This window comes from Melanerpes formicivorus, unplaced genomic scaffold (genome assembly GCF_026170545.1).
Source record: "Melanerpes formicivorus ecotype bairdi unplaced genomic scaffold, bMelFor1.0.p_v2 SCAF_26, whole genome shotgun sequence".
Lineage (NCBI taxonomy): Eukaryota > Metazoa > Chordata > Aves > Piciformes > Picidae > Melanerpes > Melanerpes formicivorus.
In genome coordinates, this window is record NW_027142378.1 from 6,019,521 (window position 1) to 6,044,857 (window position 25,337).

The 25,337-nt window shown below is 37.3% G+C and overlaps 1 protein-coding gene across 16 annotated transcripts in view; it reads right to left on the reverse strand.

Moving 5' to 3' along the window:
• The window catches only part of ESRRG (estrogen related receptor gamma), a 412,693-nt gene that overhangs the window by 40,279 nt on the left and 347,077 nt on the right, over positions 1-25,337 (reverse strand). For all 16 annotated transcript variants that reach the window (XM_068153480.1, XM_068153478.1, XM_068153479.1 and 13 more), the window contains 2 exons: positions 13,326-13,436; positions 8,814-8,975 (listed from right to left, as the gene is read on the reverse strand). In XM_068153480.1, coding sequence (XP_068009581.1) covers positions 8,814-8,975; positions 13,326-13,436 — 273 coding nt within the window. The remainder of the gene's footprint in view (positions 1-8,813; positions 8,976-13,325; positions 13,437-25,337) is intronic.

The window sequence follows — 25,337 nt, forward strand, 5'->3', positions numbered from 1 at the left end:
TACAGAAGTGGTACCTTGTGAACACAAATAACAGGCTTGCTTCTACAGCATTTGCCTCTTCTGCAAATTCCTCACCTATGGAATAATGTCAAGATTTGTTCCAACTTTCTGACTGTGTTTCTGAGCAAGGCATCTTCCTGCCTTGGGGCCACGCATTACTTATGAGAAGTTGGCTGTCCTTGACATATCAGTTGTACAGTTAGGGAACAGTTGGGAAAGGATACCCCCTCAAAGCCTCTTTCAGAAGTTTAAATTCTTTCATACAATATGCTCTTAACCCACAGACTTTTAACATGTTGAACTAAATTTTGGGGGATGGCAGTGGAATGACTTTAAAAAGACGATATGCACAGTAGACTGTGCCCTACTATTTCCCTGTATGGCACTCCAGGTGCTGCTCCACTTGCAAAATGCCATTACTGCTGAAATCTCAGATTCAGCATGCTTACCAAAAAAAGAGAAAAAGATAGAACAGAGACTACAGTAAAATTAAAAAGGTTAAGATACATTTAGACTTCCTACCCTCTGGTAATAAGATTAATTCCTTGTTGGCTCAGAAGAAGGAAAACTGTTACTGAGTCATCTGCAATTTACACAGACCTAATCTAGTAAACCCATTTGTCACACAAGAAGTGGGTACAAAGGTGAGTATTGTTGTCCTCTAAGTGGAAATACTTGCTTAAAGCTTGATTCTGCACATTGCTGCAGAGTCCTAAGGTACTGAGTACACACAGGGGACAAAGAAAACTCAAAGCTCCCACTGACACAGTGACTCCTGATGGGGGTTTATCCCTTCAGGGCCAGATTCTTAAACAACAGAGGCTGGCACAGCACATTTGACTTGTACAGCCATGACAACTGATCCTACTGAAGGCTCTGGGTCTGTCTCTGTAGATTAACTAGGCAAACTACCATATGTGTTTTCTTTTAGAAACTTCTGTAATGCCTGATCACTGAGTAAGAACAAACCATATCCTACGGTTTTATTCTGGATCTTTTACATCCCCTCTCAAAAAAACACCCAGATGTGCTACTGAAATAGTTGTGGGGTTTTTTTCCCAAATCTTTTTTTCATTCTGTTTAGCATCACATTCGAACACTTTTAAATATGCAATGATGTACTTTTGGCCTCATAGGACTTGTGTAATACAATATTTGCAAGTGAGGAAGCAGGCTGGGTAAGTCAGTCTGCAAGTCACCCCGGGTAATACAACGCTCCTGATTTCCCCTCAAGAAGACTAGCGAATAGGCTGCTACATCTTTTTATACTCTTGCATTTAAGAATCAAATAATAGCCATTTTTGTTTATAGAAAGAAAATGAAAAACACTGGCATTCATTACTGTTGATTTGCTCTCTTTTTATTAATCATTCCTTATTTTTAAGGGGCCACAGGAGTGAACAACATAATGCAATGGTAGGAAGGTATTTACCAATTTAGCACCTCATTATAAAACTACTCAGAAACCTCTTTGTCTCTCGTTTAACATAATAATTATTAGTGGCAACAAAAGTGGATCCCCACACTTGCACCATGATTAGCAAGTGATGAATTTGAGTTGAATATATTGCATTTTGCTAAGTAAACCTTATTATATCCCAAATCCTTACTCTAAAAAAACATCTAATTTTAAGAAAATAATTTTCACTCCTGTTTAAATGCATGTTTCCAAATTAACCAGTAATATTCTGTAGAAAACTGCCTCTTTTATGCTTGAAGTCTCCAGCTGCCACACAATTTATATCTCTTTCCTCCCCTCTTTGTTTTTCAGCCATTTTCCCTGAATGTCAAAGTCAATTTAGTGCATTTCACTTTGCTGAATAAATCAGAGGCGAAATCCTTGCTAAAAGTGAAAATTTGATTTGCTAAAAGGAGCTTAGGGCAACTATTAATCAATATATCCAGAGTGTCAAAGCTAAGGCCATGATAGACATGCATTCATTTGGAGATTGGTTGAGGCAGATAAAGGGGGACACTGGGAAAAAAAAAAGAGAAGTGCAACAGCCAGACAGCATAGTGTGTATGTTGGGGTCATGGGTGAAGGGAGAGGACTGTTCCTCCCCAAAAAAAACCCCAAAACAACACAAATAAAAAACCCCAAACCCAACAACACTCCACCAAAAAAACCCACACCAACCCAAAGCCCAAACAAACAAAAAGATGACAGTGACTCAGAAGGAACAGGAGACAAGTTCTTGTATATGAATAACAGGTGAACTTAGAGACAAAGTCACTGTTTAATTCTGACCTTGAGCAAAGAGGATTTTAATGAAGGAATTTTTTTTTTTTTAATTAAAAAAAAATACAGAAGAATTGAGACAAGTTCTTTTGTTACCTGTAAATTCTATTCGTTTCGTTTTGTTTTGCTCTTGTCAATGATAATTCCTAAACAATCTTTTCCAACAAATACATAGAGATATTAAAATCAAAGCTAGCAGGAGTTCCAGATGCTTTTAAAAAAGTCTTACTGATCATTTGTTTTATATTTATGTCTATTTTTCAGTTGATAAGGTGTTTGCATGCTTGGGATTATGTTCTTTATTTTTTTCCCTTAGTTAATTCTAAGGCCAGTAAAAAATGCCAGAAGTGACTATCCCAGAAACTGAAGGGTTCTTTCTACCTCAGGACATCTATGTCCAACAGTACTGGAAACCTCACTTCTCCACTGCTGTGCCTCTCAGTTCTAACTGGAACCAGACTTTTCTGATCAGCAGACACATGAAGTGTGGGCAGATTAGCAGACACACAAAGTGTGTGCATCTCTAACTGCACACATAGCCTGATCTTGTATAGTGAAATCAGCTGAAATTTTTACACTTACTTCAGTCATAGGGCCATCAAAAACAGTCTGGCATCGTATCTCGTGTGGATATATTAAACAATGTAAAAAAACCAAACCAAAACAAAACCCCAAACACCCAAAAACCCAACCAACAGACCTTTCTGTAACTACTTTTTAACCACACTGTAGATCCTTGTTGTGTTTTGAAAATGCTAAGAGGCTGTGGAAGCGTTTGTTCTGCATTATCCTGGAAATTCTATCTGCTCTTCCCTCCTGCCTTGCAAAAATCACTTAAACCTTCTCTGTGATACTGTATTTAAAAACAAAACAAGACAAAAACAACAAAAGAAACAGCAGCATAATTCCTAGCCCTTCAAATAATGGCATAGAAGAACCTCTGGCATTTTAGGCATGCAGTTGTTCCATTCTGCTCAGAGAGAGAAGCTTGAATCAACACGATGATCTAAACACTAGCAGTGTCGGTCTATCTGCTAAAGCTCAGGAATAAAACTGGCAATGAATTGCTGAATTCCTGTATTACACAATTTAGTGACAGAGGTCAAGGAAGTCAGTAGGCCTTGAGAAACTGTTTTTGAAACTATGCCTCAGATTACATGTGTTATAGAAGTTGTGAGTTCAGGAACATTTCCACCATAGGAAAAGCATGTCTGATTTCCACAATTAGAGCATGCTTGTAGAAGGAGTTAAAAGAAGAGCAGAGAGTGGGCTTTTGATAAACAAAAGGCAAAGAGAACTTGCAAAGTGTCCCAGAATGAACAATGCTAAAGGGTAAGATGTCCTGATTCTCCATGAGGCTGAAGTTTGTATGAAACAGAACATACACTGTTCCTTGCAACTTGAGCAGTAAACAACACATTTACATGTCCACCTGCTTGTGGAGTGACAGGCAGCCTGTGATAGGGGGCCGTAAGATACATGCAGGAGTCCTCGTGTTGTCTGAAATGGTCCTGATGTCAGCTAGCAGCACTAGGAGAAGGCCTCAGAAAAGACAAATTTTACAGCAGGAAGCAGCATGGTACAGACCTAAATGAAGGTTACTATTGCCCTTACAGAGCTGAGATTCTGTATAATCTGCACCAGTAACAATCCAGAGAAGAATCTGAGCATAAACAGGATGCTGGCTATAGCCAAAACATGTGTAATTAATTATAAACACCAGGTAGTTTCAACACAGGATTTCCATCCGCTTCAAAGTCCTGTCAATGTGAACACTACTGTAAGTAACATTCAGCACTGTCATTTAAACAGAGCATGCATGTCCACTGAGATGTAGATATATAAATAACTACATCCATGGGACCAGGTACATATATACTTAATTCATATCTGCATGGATGTACTGTGTATGTAAGCTCTCATGTTTTCTTCAACATTAGCTTTCTAAAAGTGGCTAACTTCTCTGTACTTACACCTACATTGGGTGGTATTTCTGAAACAGGTGATGAGAAAAGGGCATTTTAGAAGTGACAACTCTCCAACAAATCATGTTCTTGTTCACTATTACAATGTTAAACTATACCCCTGAGTGTTGTTTTGGAAAGGGAAGCTTAAATATTGTCCTCCACAAAGAGTATGCCAGAATAATAATGTTTCATAAAACATTAACACTAAAAATATTCAAAACATGCTTGGATTTGCTCCATCAAAAATCATGCCCCTTTTTTTTCCAAATATGAGCACCAGTGGCAGTATTAATTCCTAAATACTCCCTTTCTTGAACATGGTTACTGCTAGCAAAACTGGGATATAGCTGAAGATAAGCAGGCTTGTTTTACTAAATAATGTTACTTCTCATTTTTGATGTATTACTCTGATTTACTGTCTCCACACAAATTTTTCATTTTAAGTGTAAAAAGTTGAATTCTATGGTCTGCTTGATGTTTTTTCATGCATGCAAATTTTTTTAGAGAACATTTTGTCTTTAGCTTCCTGTTATGCACACTTTTAAGAGCTTAATTTTTCTGCCTCCACTTAATATGAAAGAACATTGCACATTTTAGCTGAATGTCAATGAGACAGTTACATTACAGAAATCATGCCTAAACTACTCTGGTACTGTGACTGGGTACCAACACAATTCCACCTTATACTGGCAATGAGTTTAATTAATACAATCCAACCAGTATGAAGTGGAATCTCCCCAAAACGCAATGTAAAGAGTAGGAAACTCAACCACCAGCAAATACTGAGTTTATCAGGCTTCTCTTATTTAAAAGATAAATAAAACAAAATAAAAATGTCTTGCAGAGGCTTCATAAGTATATTTACAATTTGTTTGAGTCAGTTAATAGGAGTTTTGTCTCACCAGGCAGGAGACAAAGCAGCATTGGCTTCTCCCTAAGCACCTTCAGTATTTTACTAACAAAGTTACAGTACATCGGAATATTTTAATCTGACACAAAGAACAACAATAGATCTGACTGCTGGGCTGATAATCTTCTTATCACACCCTGTGAAACCTAGCTCTAATATTTGACTGAGCCTCCATTACTTGGCAACACATTCTAAAAAGGCCAACAATGGAGAGAGAATGAAGTGGAGTGTGGAAGTACCTCCATATCTACATAAAAGAGATTAGAGGCGACAGCGTTCCATTTTACAGCTCAATCATATTGTGTTAGCATGCGCTTATCCGAGCGCGGATGAAATTGAAAGAGAAATAAAAAAGAGTCAGGCAGATAGGAACCAGAAAAGCGAGGCATGAGCAATTTCCAAGGATATAAAAGGATGCTAATGGCGGGGCCCTGTCATTCTTAAAAAGGGCTATTAGGGCACCATCATCTGTTCTTGTGCCCTTACGCTCCTCTAACTAAAGTCAAGCATTTCCTAATGCCATTGTGATCTTTTTCTTCTTCAGATAAGACATGGTCATGTTTCATAACAACACACTTTCCATTTATTTGATTTATAAATGCAAGGAGACTAATTCTATTTACTGATAAAGGCTTTCCATATATATTTTTTCTTTCAATATTTCCTTTTGTAGATGGCATAGACCTTTTGTTCAATAAAAGCAACTATTGAAATGTTTCCAATAGCACAAAAACCCCTAATGATTTTATGAAAGAATTTGAACTTTGTGTAATTCTAAACCATTTTTTTTAGTCAAGGACTGCAACAGAAAATGGTTGGCCAGGGCAGAATGCATATTGCATTGTTACCTTTTTTATAGATAAACTAATTAAAAGACTTACTAGCGAAAACATTATTTTGGCTTCTTCCACAGAGACAAATTTTACTTTGAGCTGCAGTGCTTTACAGCCAAGATCTTTATTAGTTATTAAGCACTTGATATATAAAGGACTTTAATTATACTGAACCTTAAGAAATCACCACAGTAAAGAAAGATTTGCTGATTGCTGCTTTGCTGTGCTAGGCACAAATTCACTACTAGTATAATTAATTGATTCCAAGAGATTTACACCAAGGATTTACTTAGTTCAGTAAGCTACACTGAACTTTTACACAAATTGCACCCTGTTTCTAACTCATCCTTTTCCCAATTGTTATGTTTCTGCCTACAATAGCATTTGTTAGCTTAGAAAACAGTCAGCAAGCAGCAATCCAGCCTCTTCTATGGGTTGTTTTGTGTCAGACATAAGCTGAGCATTGGCAGTCCAAGTTCAGCAGTACTCCATCATTCAAAACCAAGCTACAAAAGCTCATCACATTTGCCCTTTAGCATGTTAAGCCCTTTCGCATTTAGATTTTTGTGATCAAATTCAAGACAAATGCAGGACAGATTTTATCACCGCCCTCTGTTACCAGAAAGCTTCTAATAAGATCATCTTTATTTCACGGGATTGTTTTCTTGCCATTCCTAAACAGGCATATGAGTAAACTTTGCTAAAGTGTGGCTTTATCATGGCATGGTTTTGAGTTTTCCTTGTAATAAAAAGCTGCCTCACGGCAGATACATTCCTCAACTAGATCAGATACTTTGCATTTTCAAGGCCAGTTTACAGCATTCAATACCATTTCCATGCTAACTAAAGACATAATTTTAAAGGTTGCTTAGTCCCATCCCTCTGCTCCTCCTACCCCAAAGCCAAATCAAAGCTGCACAGCATATTCAAAAAGCAAACTGACAAAAGTTGCCTCGCTGTGCGGCATGACTGACTTCTTTGAGAGCTACTCTATTTTGGTTAGGGTGCTTTAGGTATCTTCCAAAGATGAAACTCAAACTCACCTATTTAACTCATTCCGACTTAATTTGGGGTGCTTTATTAGCAACCAGTGTAAGACAAAGTAGCTAGTATAATATAGAGTGATGTTTAAATTAGTTTACAATTTGCTTGGGCTCATCTAGAACTGCTCTGAACAAAGCCATTCAGAAATGTCAGCTGTGTTCCTAACCACTGTAACAAATTGTTGCCTGAACGCTGCACACCTAATGACTTCAAATTAGCTTCACTGCGATATTGCCTGACAGTTCGTTACGACTGTTAGCAACATAGCTGGCGTATCATGACCAATAAATTGGTTTCAGTGTGGGCTGGGAAAGGGACTTCCATCAATTTGATTAAAGAAATTACTGTAGCATTCAAAGCATAAAGACAAACTAGTTTAAGGAGACAGAAATAAGTTAACTGTACCAGAAAAACACTGCTCGTGATACAAAAGCTCGTTTAGACACCATTTGTGGCACAGAGAACAAATAAATTTCAGTTGTGTCACATACTGACCATTTTAGAGACTATAGCTTGTTGTCTCGTCTCTGAGCTAAAAAAAATGCTTCATAAATATACAAATTATTTTATTGTTGTTCTTTTTTGGTGTTTGTATTTTTTGAACATGACCCGGAAGCATGTACCAGAAAAACTGAGGTCTTGTGCTGGTTAGCATAGAGGGGGGAAAAACAACACAACAGGAAGACTACCTCTTTCTATGTGATTTCTTTTGATACTACAATTTAACAAAAAAATAAAAATCTTTAATTTTGATACACAACTGAGTGCATCATTTATTCTATTATTCAGGTATCCCAAAATCACATCTACAATGTGGATGATGGAATTAAACGTTACCTGCTCTTATACTCATAAGGTTCCACTATTAAAGTTAGATACATTTATAAAGAGCTGATGAAAACCACACCAACATGCTCACTCACCTGCTAGACTAGAAAAACACCTTAAGAAACAAGGGGGGGAAAAAAAAAGAAAAAACATTCAAACCTTTTAAGTGTGTCTTTATCATTTGTGAAAGGTGACAGACTGAGAACCCTGGAGACTCTCTCCAAGTTTGTCTGGTACCTCACAGAGCAAGCACAAATACCTCTGCATTGGGGGGAAAATAAAATATACCTGATGTGAAGAAATCACTCAATTTCTGAGAAAATGTTTTTGATGACACACCCCCATCCCCCCCACTATTCTTGCTAACAATAGTGCTAGTCTGCTTTTATAATATCAACATATTCCATGATGTAGACTGCAGTCATTTCATGCAGTTGAAGGAACTACTAAGCTATAAGAAGAGACCTTTCTTTACAATGCAGTACCTTCTACTGAACAATTCAGTTCTCACACTAGTTCATTCAATGGAGAGAACAATTTTTCTCTGCCATGTGGAAGTAACTGAATTTTTGCACCTCCTGTGGTCAGTATAAGACAGTGCTGCATTTCTGTAATACAGGAACCAGATTTCAACTACTGCTAAATCAGATGACTACAGGGGAGAGGACTTGCACTACCTTTCACACCAGACTAATGCTGTGGATAGCAAGGTAAGTTTAAAGGAAAGAGACAGGAAAAAGGTTTGTTCACTAAGGAGCATGTAAAAACTTATTAACACATTATTAACTTATTAATACAATAACATTAAAACTTACTAACAGCAAAAATAATTCTATTTCCAAAGTAAGATATCTAACCCATGTCCTATGTGTGGAACCTTGAGAAAACGTCAGGCATTGTTGTAAGAGAACCAATTGTATTTTTCACCAGAACAGAGTAACCCATGCAATGATTTCTGCATGTCACCTCTTTGCAATAAATTCTGTATGTACCTGGAATATGCTTAGCCCATCCAATGATCACCACCAGTTCTCTGTCTGCCAGGTCACAAAGAGTGGTAAGTGCTTTGATGTCACTGTCTGGAACGGTGGGGTCAGGCATAGCATAGATCTTCTCTGGTTCAGCCACCAGCAAATGGGAGACAATCTTGTTATCTGTAAAAATAGTCCAGACCAGTACAAGATCACTAGTAGCATCAATCTACTTTTCAAACAGATGGTTCACACTGCAAAGTGCATGAGAATTTTTCTTAAGATACCAAACCTAATTAAACCTTATTGTAACTTCACTGGCTTCTACAAATGGCTACAGCACAAATACATCTGTTCCATTAACAATATTTATCAAGGAGACATCATGTTCTTAAGATGATACATTAAATGGAATGTCAAAAATGCATGACCACCTCCTAATATTCAAATACTAACTTTGTAGAAAAATATTAATGTATTACAATGTACTTTGGGCTGTGGAAACAGAAAAGTTTTGCCTCCCTCGCATTATCTGCAACCCTCATTGTCCTGAAAGGCAGGTAAATTTTTTTTGAGCAAATAAATACCACAAGCAAGCAGTCATTGAAATCTCTAGATTCTGCCAGTGATTCCAACTACCAGTCTTTATTTTGGATGTCACTGCTAGAAATGTTGCAACAAATATGCTCTCAGGACTTTCTCAGTGCTCATTATCCCATATATCATCTATTATGGACACCCTGCCTGTAGAAATGTTAAGAATTAATCTCTACTCCTTGTGGCTTATTCTGTAGGAAAATTCCTTCTCAGTGAAACACACAAAATTAGCTTAAGTCAAAAACAGACTATGATCTCTCATTTCCAGGCAGTAACAGGTATTAAAATTAGTAAGAATAAAGAATGTATCAACAAATGCAGATTCTTCTTCAGAAAACTGAGTTTGTGCAAAGAATGATACTTTTACCATAGTCACACACTAGTTATTTTTATCTATAGAGCATTATCATTTGTGTATTTAATGTTTACTTTTTTTCAAGTAGATGACTTGTGAAATCTATTTGGAGTAATCCACTAAATTATAAGGAAAAGTGGAGAGGAATAAAAAAAAGAGTATAGAAGCCTGTACAGTGCTGCTATTCGATATTCTCTAAGTAGGGGAAACACAAAACTAACATTATATCTATGTAGAGGCACAATGGAAATCTCTCTCTGCAGGAGCCTAATTTGTTAGTCTGAGAAGCCAGAACTGAAAAAAGGGAGAAGGACTAATTTGTTAAGCCTGTTAATACAGGATACATTACTATACTTCCCAATATATTTACATCTTACTTGTCGGTAGGTGTATTGCGTGATCTCAAATGCACCACCAGAATTTAAATCCCAAATGGCACCCTTCAGCAAATTTACACAAATCTCTTGCCTCAATTAGGATTAAGAGTTATGAAGCTTGATATAAATGAGATTCCACTGCAAGACACTATAAAGTGTTTTCTGGCTACAGAAAAAGTTGCCAGACTTTGTATAATTTTCCCCTTCTACATGTAAATCATGAGATAGAACACACTGTTCTCCTGTGGGGAACTGTAATGGGAGCTGATGGGGACGTGGCTTGCCCAGGAGTGTCAGAGAGGCTCCCTACCAGCCCATGATAGCTTTCCCTAAAATACTCACTTGGTTCAGATTTCTGATGCTTTACTGCTCTTTTATAACACAGACTCCTCAATTCTGATCTACTGTCTCTACAATTTTTGCTTTATTCCAAATTTGTGTGTCAGAAACCATGATATATTTTAGCCCTACATAAAATAAGTGCAAGAGCCAACTGGAAGCCATCACATCAAGCATGTTTTATTACAACAGGATATATTCATGCTTTATATGAACTATAGGAACTATGCCAACTGAGTAATTCTTGATCTCAATATTCTACTGATTATCAAACTGATTAATGAGGAATTCTATTCTTATTTAAAGATGACAGATGGTAGTTTTAACTTTTATTGGCAAACAGCCTTTGCACATTATTACTCTGTTTTTTGAACAGTCCTTTCATGTTATGTTTAATTTCACACTGAAAACAATCTTTTTAAGTGAGAAGAGAGAACATTGCTTCTTCCCAAATTCCAATACTTTCACGTGTACTGGAAAGAAGGATAAATAAGAGTTTAACATCAGACTATAAGAAGATGAGGACTTGAGCCACAGGTTTTTAACCAGTGATAAATGACGGAAGAAGCATTCACACCAAGTTCTGAAGAAATGGCTAAAGCCCTTTTTAGTTAAGTTACTCACCAATGGCTTTTTGTAGGTGATTTAGGAATACTCTGTATTTTGACTGATGATTTGTAAAACCTCAAGTTCTTTTTATTTCTTCAATCAACAAGATCTACAAGCAGACCATTAGATTCCATGGGGAAGATGGAAAACAGAATACAGACCAGAAGCAGGTGTAGAGAAGATCCTACAAACACCTGTTCTTTCTCTGTAGGGGGGAAAAGCTACAGGTATTGGACTGTGCATTTTGAGTGCACTGAGAAAGCTCCATCACTCAGGAAACTGAATAGCCATAAGCACTGTTTCTAGGTAAATCTTATTTAATGTTTCCCTAATTAGAATCAATGGAACCCAATTTTTATTCCTGTGCCTTTGTTATGCACAAACTATCAGTCAGAGTCCAGAAAATCTCCCAGGCTACTTGCACTCAAAGCTGATTCAACTGTTTCAAGGCTTGACACTTATCTGGCAGGATCTGAAAATTAAGTTTTAGAAATGTTTGTTACAAAAATGTTTGTAATTGGACAAGCTAAGGAAAATGAAGGGAGACACTTAGATAATGAGTAATGATTTATAAGGAGGTTAGTTTATCTCAGGCAAATGGAGCTTACAGAAATTGGTGTAGTTATCTTAAAAGTAATACACTACTTTGCAGTAATCTTGGGTTTACATGGAGATTCCTGTATTTCAGTTGATACAAACCTCTGCTCACATTAAAGGGCTTGAGGGTTATGGGCTGGATTATTTTTTTGCCTGTTTGATGTGGGCATTTTTTGGTATGCTAGGCTATGGGCATTCCCACTCAATGACAGTATCAAGTAAATGGAAAACTGACAATCTGTGCACTCAGGAAAACTAAACCTCTAATGAAATTAAGCATTAGAGTTTATTAAATTTTATTGTATTATCAGAAAGTTTTTATTATAATGTGCAAAATCTGCTTAGTGCAGCCCTAGATTGTATTTACAGAACAGTGGGACAGCTTATGGAGGCTGAGTAGAAGATGCCAGATTGGACAATTGAAGGAATATAATCAGCATAATGTTTTTTGGAAAGGCAAAAGGAAACTATGCCATATGTTCACTTAAGCCTTAATTTTATGTAAAACTGGCTGGTTTTTCTTTGACACAGCTAAAATGCCCTTTCACTTACAGTTCAAAGACTGTTTATTTGCTCTCCAGATCCCCATATGCTCAAACGTATTGTACACAGCACTGTCCCCTACCGGGGAACATGAATGGAAAGAAATTCCATTTTCCATCCAGTCAGGTATTTCCATGAGTCTAAAACTGACATGCATGTTGTCAGTGGCACAGGGGCAGAAGCAAATGAGAGACAAGGAGTTTGCCCTCCTTATTTCTCTGTCTTATTTATTTGTTCTAGGAGCAAATTAACCTTCTCAGCAGGAGCAACTGGACGTGCATATTCTCATTTGAATTCGGAAGAGTTTGCAACACTTGATACAGCGTGTCTGCCTTTGCAGAGTAATACACAAGCCTCCTGCACTACAGCTATAATGCTATTAAATTTACTTCATGGAATTAGTACAGTTGCTGCCTGAGTTTATATAAGCTGCAAAGCAAAACCCCTAACTATTTTTAGTTAATCGCAAAGAGGATGGAACTTGTATTTTAGCAATGAGGTGATCATCTTGCTCTTAATTTCAGCCTGGTGAGATACAATCAAGGACATTATTAAAATATAACAAAACAAAGCCAAAAAAAAAACAACAAAAAGAATCTATTAGGGTACTAAAGCCCAAACTACCAACCTTTGCTTGTTATTAGTGTGGCATATTGCTGTTTTAATCTAATGCTAGGTAGTGCATTAATCTATACGTATAAATTAATGGGGCTGTTAATGTATTTTCATTGGGAGGTTGAGCAGTCAAACTCATTTAGTTAGTGAAAACTACAAAAATCACTTTCTTGTGAAATCTGAAAGTAGAAGCTTCAATGAACTAATGATCACAGTATGAACCATTTTATGTACCACTGAAAATAATGATAACCTGTAAATGTAAAATTTGCACTGCATAAACCATGCTTTTATATACTGCCACCTGTAAAAATACTCTTTGTTCAACTTCACTTGAGAAAGATGAGCGTATTTAAAATACGTTAACAGCTAAATGGATATAGCGTTCATAGCAATATCTTCTGACCAAACCCTTGTCCCAGTCAGAAGGAGCTTAGCAAACAGGGCTAGGAGTCAACACGCTGCATTCAAAGAGAAACTTTGTAAAGCTTGTGTACTCACATGGCTTTTTTGCTGGCTGAACTAGCTGAGGGTTCAGGTAGGGGCTATTTTCTGCATCTATTCTGCGCTTGTACTTCTGGCGACCTCCACGTACTCTGTCTAGGCGAACACCTACATGGTGAAAAATAAGTAAACACAATTAAATATATCATGAGAATGTCTTTCAGGTAACAATTTCTCTCTCTTGCCTTCCAATATTTATTTAAAATGTACATTTATTTCAAAAGATTAATTTTAGGAAGCAAGCAAAAGCAAGTGCTACAAGTATTTGCAAACTGCTTTGATTCTTCACACATGAAAGACTAAGTGTACAAGATCATTTCCTATATCTCTAAAAACAATTTTCCATATTTACATATTATTGAAAGCTACTAATAAGTTCAGTTGCCATCTGAAGGAGTCTGATCTTAAGTCACCTTTGCCAGAAGCAGAAGTACAAAGGTGTAATAAACACCATGAATATACAAGACTAATGCTGTGAGCAGAGAATTAGCACTTTAGAAATAATGACTGCAGCATAAAGTTTGGATAGTGAAAACCAATGGTTTCCAATAACAGGGATTAAATATGGCCAGAGCATACAAATTGTCGTTAGTGAAACAAGAATATATGTTGCTTAAAGACCTGAAATTGTTCATGAGGGTTTGAAAGAAATTGTATGGCTGTGTATTTAGATGGTATCAATAATGAATTAACATTTGTGTTCTAGCTCCATATTGTTCATTGCTTCAATAAAGCATTGTGCTATCTCTTTTGTATAGATGTGTGGGTGTTTACCTTCCTGAAACAAGCTGTAGCTGCTCTCATAGACAAAAGGATAAAAGAGGGGGAGAAAAAAAGACAGTAGGTCTTATAAAACAATTAACTATTTTTATTTCTTTCTGAGTCACCCAGGCAGATTTCCAGACAGCCATGATGAATGTCAGTAAACCCAGGCAGTAACAAAACACTGAGGTTGAAAAACTCAGCACACATGTAGGCCAAGTCATACCAAGTGCAAAATTTGTTCCTGATGACATGGACTTAACCAGATACAAGTGCAAGGACACATTAGGTATCAACAATCCCTGTGAGTGAACTAATAACGTGCAGCTCACCTCTGCAATTTTCATTCTCTATTTTGACTCTCCTCCCTTTCTTTATTACCATTATTGTGCCCTACTCTATTACTCACCGCCTTGACCTCTCCCTCACAGGAAATACCTCCAGAACTAGCTCCCAGAAAGCAGAGAAGCCACCACCAAAGAACTTACTGCTTATATGCAAAGCAAGAAGAATATAGCCCAGAGTTTACATGCTGTGCATTAATCTGCATAGTCTAGTTACTGGGAAACATTGGCCAGTGTCCTTTCAATCCTGAAATCTCAGAAGATGATTGTTTAGGTTTTGGAGAAGGAAAGCCTTTTTACCAACTAGACATAAATCCAAGACCAACTCTTGTTGCTTTGGTTATGTTGTTTCTTCTTTTCTATTTCTTGCCTTCTTTTTTTTCTTCTTCTGTTTATTGCCTTCCCTCCTCCCACCTTTTCCATTCTATCTTCTATCCTCCAAGCTGACATGAAAGTAACACTAGAACACTCACTAGCTGACCCAAGGATCCAATTCTGTGTTCCTTGGCCAGCAGGGAAAGCTTTGCATTGACGGGGTTCTCATGTGCCCCAAGGGACCATTGTTATTGGTGTAGTTTAGCAATACAGGAGATACCTGGTTTAAGGAGACAATCCAAGTCTACCTATAATGCAGTGAGTTGTATCCTGTGGATTTTCCTGAGCTTATTGAGCAATATGTTGACCCTGGACCTGCCAGTCTCAACACAGAGCAGAAATATAACTGACAGACCAGCTGCAAGGAGGTGACCACTGCTGCAGGGGGAACAAAGTGGCCCAAACCTGCAGAGCCAGTGGCTATTTATTGAGATGTATGTGAACATTACACTTCCACTTTCCCACATCCTGCCTCCTTAAGCCCACTGATTTATCTTTATTTGAACATGTGCCCTTCTCCCCAGTTGCCTTCCCATCCATTTCAAAGATGCAACACATTTTTTACTTCCATCCTTTTCTCATGTTGTTTGGAGGTACAGTACCTCTTATCACCTCCAGGACCTCAAAGACATGAAGGCCATCTAAACACTTCATTATTATTCCCATTTTGGGTTCCCACAGTATACAACAGAGCTAAATAGGTTTTGCTCACCAGGAAAGTTGGTAATGATCACTACTATTGAGTAGTGGATTTTCATTTGGTTTACTGCAGAAGATTCACTATTTCACTCCCTCAAATTCAAGAAGTATATTTCTCAGTGTATGTCACCATCTATATTTTTGTGATTCACATTACATGAACTGCATGCCCAAACAAGTCAGTGTATAATTATGAATAAATTCTTGTATATCATATTTACCTATTTCACTACCAGACTTATGACCTATTTGTGGTCTAAGATATGCTATAACATCCAGTGATTCAATCAAAGCATGGTGACTCTATATTTGTTTCTAAAGTTATACCTAGAAACGCATCAACTACAACTACACTTTTAAAAATGATAGTCAAAAGCTTTTCAGAGCTAATGATAACTCAGTGTTCTCCACCCTTCAATTAGGGGTTTGAGTTATACCTGAAGCAAAAGGCATCTGGGGAAAATACGCTGTTGTGAAAATAAAGGACCAAGGTTTGACAGTTGAATGTTCAGAAACAGGCAGAGGATTAGAACAAGCCCCATATGATATTGGTGGGATTATTAAAAAGACTGCCCAGCATTTTAAGAAAAATAGATAGAAAATGATTTCTGCATAATTCAGATGCAATCCTTCTTTCTGCTTGGGAGCAGATTTCATAGTGATAAAAGATGGATAGCATCAGATAGAAGTATGTTTAATCAAAAAGCAATGGAACTGAAGCTTAAATTAAAATAATATAAATCTACCAAGATGAACAATTTTTTTTTTTACCTCCTTTGCATTTGCCAAAGATACACATTCAAGCCACTCACATACTCAGTGGAAATACAGATGAATGTCACAATAACAAAATTATACATAGATCCATGTACTCACTGATTATGCAGAACTATACCTAGAAATATATTACCTGAATCTACACTATAACTAATTTGACTGTTAAAACATTTTTGATAACACAATACCCATAGAATGCAAATTAGAAGTTTAGAACCCTATCATTAAAAGTGATACAGAATTTATCATCAACCAGCCACATACCAACAGAGGAGCTCAGCCCCAGTAAGGAACCCCAGCCAGCACTCGTAGATGATATTGGAGTAGTCATCAATCCTGTTCCTAACAGCCGGGGGGCCACCAGGCCCCCCGGCCTTTGTTGTCACCATCACCCAGTGTGCACCATGGGCACTCACCAGTGATGAGAGGAGGATCCTCCAGCCCAGATGGGCTCAGCTTGGGGGTGCTGCCTTTCCTGGTGGGATTAAATAGGGGAGTGGGTGGGGAGGGCCAAGTGGCCACACTTGGGGTGGGAGGAGACTCCAACAGAGCCCGGGGGGTGGGTGGTGGGTGGAAAAGGGGCAGATATGGTGGGAAAGGGGAGGTGGTGGTGGAAAAAAGGGAAGAAAGAAACACAATTCTGCCCATAAAAATCATCATTTGGGGTGGGAAGGGCTTATCATCTTGACCAGTGATAACTGCTGTAATTCAACACATACTCTCAGACTATTCAAAAGGATATTGTGGCATCTAGCTATGGCACCGGGTAAAGTAGATCTCTGCTTTAACTCTGCTGTGAATGTGGCCTGCCAGAGCCTTCAGCATTCATTCACCTTGTCAGTCCTCAACCACAAAGTCAAAAGAAAAATATCCACCAAACTATATGAACTCATGGCACATCTCCCAGTAAATTGCACTGTGTGTATATATATATATATATATCTCAATCATAGTTTCTTAGGGTAAAAACATCCCTTAAATCTCCACTGAAGACCAGCAAGTTTCATTTTTAAATACTTCAACAGAAATAAAAGCCCAAAAGATAAAAACAGGGATGACCACAGGACATCTTAATTGGTGTCAATAGCTCTGCTACCACCTGTGATGTGATTTCAACAGTCAGGTGCAACATATTCGCTTTATACCTTGGGACAAGTAGAACCCATGAGTTCACGTGTTCAGGAGTACATCAGTAAAGGATAGGTTTGAGATCAGAACCAAACAACAATCTCAACTTGCTATGGAAGTGCTCCCTTTCCACCCCCCCTACATGACAGATGTATAGCAAGCAGACACACTCTACACCAACACCATTCCTGTAATACTCACCTCTACATCAGCACTCTCTATATACTAAATATATTACAATCTCCATTTTTGAGATCTGTAACCAGGTAATGATCCTTTTTCTGTGGATGTCTGAAGATTCACAGAATCAGAATAGCTTGGTTTGGAAGGGACCTCAGAGATCATCTGCCTGCCTTGGCAGGGATGCCTCTTTGAGGCCTCAACAATCTGGCCTTAAACACCTTCAGGGAGGAGCCATCCACAACCACTCTGGACAACCTATTCCAGAGACTCACTACCCTCATACTGAAGAACTTCTTCCTACGATCTAGTCTAAGCCTATTCTCCCCCAGCTTAAAACCATTACCCCTAGTTTTGTTACTACACACACCCTTATGAAAAGTCCCTCCAGCTTTCCTGTAGGCTTCCTTCAGGTATTGGAAAGCACCTATAAGGTCCCCCTGGAGTCTTCTCTTCTCCAGGCTGAGAATTCCAAGCATTGTCTTAAATTTTACAGCGAGACCAGTTAGGACAGACACCCACATAACTGCATCTTGTCTAGCCTTAGAATAACATCAGTAGGAGAAGCAAGAAAAACAGATTAAGAGCAGAACTAGAAAAGAGCAGAAGGAATCTTAATGGCAGGTTCTGATGTAGTTCTATATGGGACAAAATCTTGATAAAGTGTTCTGGTTCATTTGAACATACTGTGCTTATTTGTAAGACTGCTGGGTAAGCTTGTGTGAATATTATAAACCCTGGGGTTTGCATTTATTCACACAGAACAGGAAAACCAGTTGATTTTTCCACCATGAATACAGGCAGAATGTATTTAGAGATAAGAATGCATGGTCATCTAATAACTCTTCAGACAATTCCATAATCTCTATAGCTCAAGATTAGAGAAGTGTGAGGCCAGTGCATTAATCCTACAGTCTCAAAGATCTGTAGTGGAAAAAATACTTACACTTTAAACAACGAAAGACCTCTCTTAATATAGTAGAAACATGCAGGAGGTAACACAGCATGAAGAAAAAGAATAGTATGAGCTGTATTTTCTTGTGCATATTTGCTTTATGTGCTGAATTATAGGGATACCAAAGAGCTTCTGAAATAATTTTTACAAAGTATTTGGATAATACCTTGTGTGGGTAAAAATTCAGCTAGAGATGCACAATATGTGTCCATTAGGCAGGCAATATTTTGAAAACAGAGCTCTAAGTCACCAAAGAAGGTAACAGCTATGACTCAAAGCCTTCCTGATCTACAGCTGAATTATCAATTAGCAGGGGATAGCTTTGGTGTTTTGTTTTCTGATAGCTATCTGCACTATTAAATACACTATTTAGTGTAGCATAGGAAGTCTAAAAATCATCCTCCTATTTTACATTCAGTCAGTATTAAAAAGCATTTGTTAACATAGGATAAAATTTGCACTTCAAGAGGTGCCTGTAAAACAATTTCATTCAGGAACCTGCCCATATAATGGACCGAAAGACAAAACAGAGTTCATTGCTTTAATATTCTGCTTGCTCTGTGACTATGAACAAGTTGCTTAATTTAGGTGTTCCCTGGATAAAGATTGTAAAAAAAAATACAGCTGTGGGCTTATTTTTTCAAAATTAGTATTAGGACAGATTGAAAAATCAAAAGAGGAAGACATTGCTTTGGTAAAACAAGTGATTCAAGCCAATTTTTTTATTTGAGATTTTGCTCATTTAATAAACAAGGATGTTTCTGGGCAACCAGGTGTAAGTAACATTTTGGAAAATTCACTTTTTTTTTCCAGATGTGGGGGATAAAAATGCAGGAACAGGAAAAAAACAATTCTCTTTAGTTAAAGCCCAGAGGTGGCATGGTTTTTTTTTCAGTTTGACAAAAGAACTGGTATTAAATGTGTTACACAGCTCAGTACTCAACCCCTCTTGAAAGGAACATTAACTTTGTATGAACTAATCATCTACACGCTGAATTTTTGTGCACTGCCATTTATGCATTAAAACATAAAAGAACATGCATAAAATCTACTTAAGTTTTCCCATGCAAATGAGATTTTGTGTAAATAAGTTCTATTCTTTCCTAGCACAAGTGATTTCTATTGAAGATCCTCCATAAACAAAAAACGTTCGCACGAAGAAAATGTGGCATAAAACGTTTTGAGAGTCCTATTGTTGCTTTACATTTTTAATGGTTCCATATGAGGCTAAGTATTCTAATCTGTGACACTCACAAATACAAATTAGGTCACAAGCAACAGGTGACAAGTTTTAATTGAATGTCTTCTGTCTGCAATTCTGACAAAAGGTGAATGGAAATAAATGAGTCTGGCAAGACAGCCCCGAGCCTTACAATACCCAATATCTCATTATTTTTAAACAGCTATCTATAAACTGATGCTGACAAGCCTTGAACCTTTTATTTCTGTTCAAGAAGAGGTGAATGTGCAAAAGAAGAATAAAAAAAAAAAGAAAAAGGAAAACAGGACAGCTACTTTGTTGCATTAAACATGCAATACCCACTATTAGCTCTCAAATATCACAACATAATACTTTTTGCACTTCACATAAAAACTTATTAAAAAACCCCAGCCTGTTTCCTTTCTGGAAGAGATATACTCTCTGCACTCAGTTCCGAGAACCTAAATGTGATCTTTTCTGATCGTTAGACTACCAGAACTTGATTAGAATTATGCTAGACTCATGCTGATTTTAAAGAGACTGTAATTAGGTCACTAAATACAGGCCACAAAACTTGCTCTCTTTTCCTTCTCTTTTCTGAAGGGAGGAAGGACCCACATAGCAGCAAAATGTGTGTACTTGTAAGCTGTGAAGGAAAAGCAAAGCAGAACTAAGACCATGAATATATAAAGCCCTGATGCTTCTGAAATTAAACAGTTAGCATCATATAATATTTCTCTCCACATCCCCTGGATTACTACTATACTAATAATTGGGATGTGGTGTAAAATACTGCAAAAGCTGTGTAAAATAATACAGAAAATACTGTTGCTAATTGCACCATTAAATTTCATGTCAATGAGTATGCTTATACATCATAACCATACTATTTAATTGTATATGCCTTATTCTTTTAATTATGCATATGATGTCCTGGGACAAGGTATAAGAATAAAGGCAATCTATCATTAACTCAACACCACAGTTCTTACCCCAATTTATTTAAATATTGTTACACAAGATGCTATCTTGTTTCAGAGTTCAAATTACAATCAATTTAATGAAGTGGAGCTTGCTGGGCTGTAAAGTCATTACTGCATCAATACACTTGTAACCATTACTTTAAGGTGACAAACACAGACTGGGCAAGTCGGCTTGGCTGGTGATCCAAGGAAAGGGCATGGCTCACCAGGACACAGAAAGGTCAAAAAGTTTGCGCAAGGCTGCAGCAATGGCTGAAGGTCAAAAGCAGGCCTTTATTCTAGATCATATCACCAGAGCTTATAAAGAATTCAAGAGCTATGCTAGTGACAACTCTAATAGAAAAGAAGTCTAACAGAAGTTCTGGACCATTTGCTGGTGACTCTCAAGAGAGATGGGAAGATTGAAATGAAATGCATTATAATAATTGGACTGTGAAGTATCAGTAGCATGAATCAAGATCTCAATACCCTTTTCAGATACAATAATGTGCAGTTTCGCAATATTTCACTTAGTGACTTGGATGACGTAGGATTCTGGAATTAATCTGAGATCCAGAAATCATGTGAGTTGAAACAGCTACATAAAATCATCTTGGTCTTATTGGGACAAAAAAATAGCTTGCTTAGAATTAGGATTTCTATCTAGAAGATGTGATTTCATGTTTTGCTTTGCTGGAACAGAATGAGGGAAAGAGAAAGGATTGCTCTCATGCTACTAGAGCTTTAAAACTGATGTACTGAAAAATTAAAAGTTCTTTACCCTAACAAACAAGTTCCCTAATTTTGTGGAGTTTATTTTTCTGTGCTGAAATGTGCAAGAGTTAAGAGGATCAAAATTTAGTTTACAAATTGCAGTCATCTAGCAAAGACTAATGGTGTCAGTTAAGGTGGACTTATATTGCCGATTGAGTCTAAATAGGCCTTGGTGCAAAAACATTCTCACAGAATTTTGGACTTCTCCAAGGTTTATTCATTAAAATACAATTTTCACATTGTCTTCTCAATGTGAACTTACAATACTAGTAATGTTATCTTTCTCATATGTATCTATTGACTAATTAGGAACCACACTTTTGTTGTTTTTTTATTCTTTTAAACCACAAGATAATGAACTGTGGAATCTCATCAATTTCACACTTCATCCTTCAAGCTTCTTCAAAAGGTAGATGTGAGTCACAGAATTGTCAGGGTTAGAAGGAACATCAAGGATCATCTAGTTCCACCCCCCCTGCCATGTGCAGGGACATTCGGGTTGCCCAGAGCCACATCCAGACTGGCCTTAAAAACATCCAGGGATGGGGCTTTCAAGACCTCCCTGGGCAACTTGCTCCAGTGTCTCATCACCCTTATGGTGAAGAACTTTCTAACATCTAATGTAAATCTACCTTCCTCTAGCTTGGATCTATTTCCCCTAGTCCTATTGCTAGCTGACACCCTAAAACGTCCCTCACCAGCTTTCTTGTAGGCCCCCTTCAGATACTGGAAGGCTGCAATAAGAATACTGAACTTCCTTTTTCTGCAGGCTATTCTATGGCACTGCAAAATCTAGACCAGGTGGCACAATGGGAATACAGCACAAGCAGCGTAAACCATGTTTCAGGAGACTTTTCATTTTTATCATGATTTATAGCCTAAGTATGCTTTATCAGTTTTAACCTATACAGAAGACTGTAGTGGAAACCAGAATAAGTGAAAGTAATTTAATGAGCATATGCCAGCTTGATGCTGAAAAATATGAGACATTTTTAAACCTAAGCATCAACTTTATATGAAAACATGAGCTTGGAAAATGTAAAAGATAATTTTAAATTTTGGCATTGTTTTGTAGCCAAAAAAAATGAGCATTTTTTTTTTCTTCTGTACTGTCCTCATATTTGCAAATCTATGTTGTTTTTTTTCAGTATTAGACAGGAGTTACACAACAGGGTTTAGTTTAGGGTCTTGGAGTACTCTTGCAGTACAATTAGAGGTTAAGTACAACTTCAAGATAAAATAATACATTACTAGTTTGGGTGTCTTTGGCAAACGGCACAGCTTTTCTGTACTTTGCTCTTCCTGCCCACATATTTTAACTTTCTGTTTCTTAAAATTCTACCTGCTACAAGAGTAAAGTTCAACACTGGCTTCAATAGAGTTCATAGTACAGATGATCACATTTTATGACTGTGAGGAATTTGAAATTCCTGCTGCCTACTCCATTTCTGACTTCTCTAAATAGCTGCTTATTCTAAAAAGGGAAATACTTACCTGCAACTTTGGTTTGGACCAGCAATGTACATTGATATGTTCAGAAGGTACTGACATACATCACCACAGTACCTTCCCATGCAGTATTGCTCCTGCCTTAAAATCTCATTCTATTCTATTCTATTCTATTCTATTCTATTCTATTCTATTCTATTCTATTCTATTCTATTCTATTCTATTCTATTCTATTCTATTCTATTCTATTCTATTCTACTCTACTCTACTCTACTCTACTCTACTCTAATCAATCCAAGGGGGTTTTGTTTGTTTGTTTCACTATTTCCAGTGGATTAAGGTGATGATCATTCAACAACAAACCTCAAACTTCAAAACCAAGTGGCTAGATGGGCATAAAACCAAGACAGAGTATAGTGAAATAAAGAAAACAATGTAAGATAACAATGGAGTGGAATTGCTTCCTATTAGTGTTATCTTACAGCATTGTTTTGAAAGGTGGAAACAAAGAAGAGAGATACATTCTGTGGAGGTGGCAGGTAAAAACATTCCATTACATGCAGCTTAATGTAACACTGGGAAAATGCACTTGGGAAGAAAATATTATCTTTTTCCCTCAAAAAAAGTTGGGTAGTAGTGTATTTAATGATCTGCAAAAATCCTGATAATTTACTCCAAAAAATCTATTTTGTAATTAAAAAAAAATAATTAACTAGAAAAAGTTTTACAAGTATTGTCCTATAATTTCTGGTCATGACAGTAACAGCTTCACTAAATCCTGCAAGAGAATTACTACAGAATATTTTCATCTACAACATGCTAGAAGTAATCTGAAACTTTCTTCTGCCCTCCCCAGTATGAAGGAATGTACCTGTGTATCCTTCATGTCAAACCTTTACTCAGAGGTTAAATAGAGCAAACCAACTTTTAGTTCAGAACTAAAAAATCTGTCTTACAACAGAGGGAAATGAAGGCATTATAATATGGCATTTCCAAGATATTAGCTCTTTATCATAGCTCCTCACTGTACAAATATCTTTGCATTCACATATACATTCTTACATATATGAGAAGTGTTCAGAGTCACAGTCCAAAGCTCAGTGCATAAAATCAAAATGTTGCATCATTAAATCCCCCAATGTGTATTTGATTAAAAACCATCTGATTTTGAACTCATGAGGGATCTATTCATAGAATCATAGAATCACAGAATCAGTAAGGTTGGAAAAGACCTCAGAGATCATCAAGTCCAACCTGTCACCCCACACCATGACTAACTAAACCATGACTTCAAGTGCCATGTCCAATGCTTTTTTGAACACTTCCAGGAACGGTGACTCCACCACCTCCCTGGGCAGCACATTCCAATGGCAAATCACTCTTTCTGGGAAGAACTTTCTCCTCACCTCCAGCCTAAACCTCCCCTGGAACAGCTTGAGACTGTGTCCTCTTGTTCTGTTGCTGGTTGCCTGGGAGAAGAGACCAACCCCCACCTGGCTACAACCTCCCTTCAGGGAGTTGTAGGGAGTAATAAGGTCTCCCCTGAGCCTCCTCTTCTCCAGGCTAAACAATCCCAGTTCCCTCAGCCTTTCCTCACAGGGCTCGTGCTTGAGACCTCTCCCCAGCCTCCTTGCCCTTCTCTGGACACGTTCAAGTGCCTTAATATCCTCCTTAAATTGAGGGGCCCAGAACTAGACACAGTACTACTCAAGGTGTGGCCTTGCCATGGAGGCATATTATGAATGGCCTTTATTGATGCTCACAATCTCATACACAGAACTCTTCTCAAGAAATATTTGTGTTTTATACAAAGTATCAGAGTGCACAAACATTTGTTCCAATATTTGCAGAGTATTGGTAATACTCCAGGTGTCACTGGAAGATCTGTTTGAAGGGATGCTGTCAATGCTGTCATTTAAACAGGTATTTGTACATTTACATAACATCATCAAAACAAATGCTTTAAAAATGTTTTCCCCTTTATCTTTATATAGCCTTTTCCCTGTTATTCCATAAATACCAGTATCAAAGAATCGTGGATACATGAGAATCAGACAGTGAAACTGAGCAGGAAAAAATATATCTACCAATTTCTGATGATAAATTCTGCTTTTGGAAGAGAAGGCTCCAATCCTTCAGTTGGATTATATGGGCAGATCTATACAGCCTATAAAAGCATCAGATTTGGTGAAAAGTCAAAAGATTTTTTAAAATGCCTCCTATTTTTTTTAATTTTCTAACATTTGTTTCTTTCCTCTCAACAGAAAAAGGACTGAAATATTCCTGTTTATACACACATTTTAAAAATCCCAAGACTTCAGCTGGCTTTACCAGCTAAAATCTGAAAAGAGTATCAGACTAAATTTTTCATAGTTCTTTTTTCAAGTGGTTCTTTGTTTCATC